We start from the raw sequence: 1,189 nt of genomic DNA on the forward strand, positions 1-1,189 counted from the left end.
AAAAAATAATAAACTAAAATATACCGTTTAGTTTGATTTTTTGAAAAATTATTCAAAACTTTATTGGTTATGGCAAGAGAAGTTTAGTGCTTCATTTTAGGAATCTATGAGAGATTATCGATTTTGTATAGTTTTTTTTGTGTGTTCATAATTACTACAAAAAAATTGACTTTTTCTTTAATTCTACAAACACTTTTGTGAAAGAAGACGAATCATATGTTTTTCTGTTTTAAAAAAGTTAAACAAAACAAGAATTATTAGTATTTAAAAAAAGAGGTCATTTATTCTTGTTGAATACCAAAACAACTCCATCGAACACAAAAAAGGAATAATAGATCCCTCATAAATACTAAAGTTACAAGAAAATTCCACAAATGAATTATGTTTTTCCTTTTGAACCATTACCACATGGTCTCCCAATGCAAGTTTGTAAATGCTAATAGAATCAAATATTGAGAGCAATAATTACAGGCTTTTCCAATAGTGAACGTACCCAAGGGGTAGCATCCCTTTATAATCTGTTGTTCTATTTCATTGTTTCAACTAAGAAGGCTAGAGAAACATGGCAACAAAGAGCAAGGGTCGCCAAAAGATTGTTATGGCAAAAATGAGCAAGGAAAGTAGTCTCAGGGTTACATTCTCCAAGAGGCGTTCTGGGTTATTCAAGAAAGCCAGTGAGCTTAGCACCCTCTGTGGTGTAGAAATTGCAATGGTGGTCTTCTCTCCTGGGAAAAGAGTGTTCTCATTTGGACATCCAAATGTGGAACAAATCTTTGATAAGTTCCTCGATGCTCAGAACCCTGGTCCAACCAATTCGACTAGCCTTCAACTTGTACAGGCTCTTCGCAGTGCAAGGGCTGGTCTACTAAACACCCAACTCTCTGAGTTGCTTAACCATTTGGAGGAGCAAAAGCAACAAGGGGAGGAGCTCATCAAACTGAGGAAGCAAGGACAAAAGATGTTCTGGTGGGAGGCCCCGGTTGATGATCTTGGATTTGAACAACTGGATATGTTGAAAAGAGGAATGGAGGACCAGAAGAGAAATATCGCCACACAAGCTCAGAAGCTTGAGATGATGCAAGAAACACTAGCACTCGTTGGGTGTAGCACTGGCACTGGACTTTCCATGACACCAAATGGATTTAATCTGGGGCATGGATGTGGACATCCAATTATGTACCAATATTAG

General features: G+C 37.1%; 1 protein-coding gene across 1 annotated transcript; it reads left to right on the forward strand.

Moving 5' to 3' along the window:
* Nucleotides 1-562: 562 nt before the first annotated feature.
* Nucleotides 563-1,189, forward strand: LOC108201316 (agamous-like MADS-box protein AGL62). Its single transcript, XM_017369611.2, has one exon. The coding sequence runs from the start codon at nt 563-565 to the stop codon at nt 1,187-1,189; it is 627 nt and encodes a 208-aa protein (XP_017225100.2).

This window comes from Daucus carota, chromosome 9, assembly GCF_001625215.2.
Source record: "Daucus carota subsp. sativus chromosome 9, DH1 v3.0, whole genome shotgun sequence".
In the NCBI taxonomy this organism is placed as follows: domain Eukaryota; kingdom Viridiplantae; phylum Streptophyta; class Magnoliopsida; order Apiales; family Apiaceae; genus Daucus; species Daucus carota.

Excerpts from the sequence above, each read along its gene's own strand:
- LOC108201316 (XM_017369611.2), top strand. The coding sequence starts at position 563 with ATGGCAACAAAGAGCAAGGGTCGCCAAAAGATTGTTATGGCAAAAATG.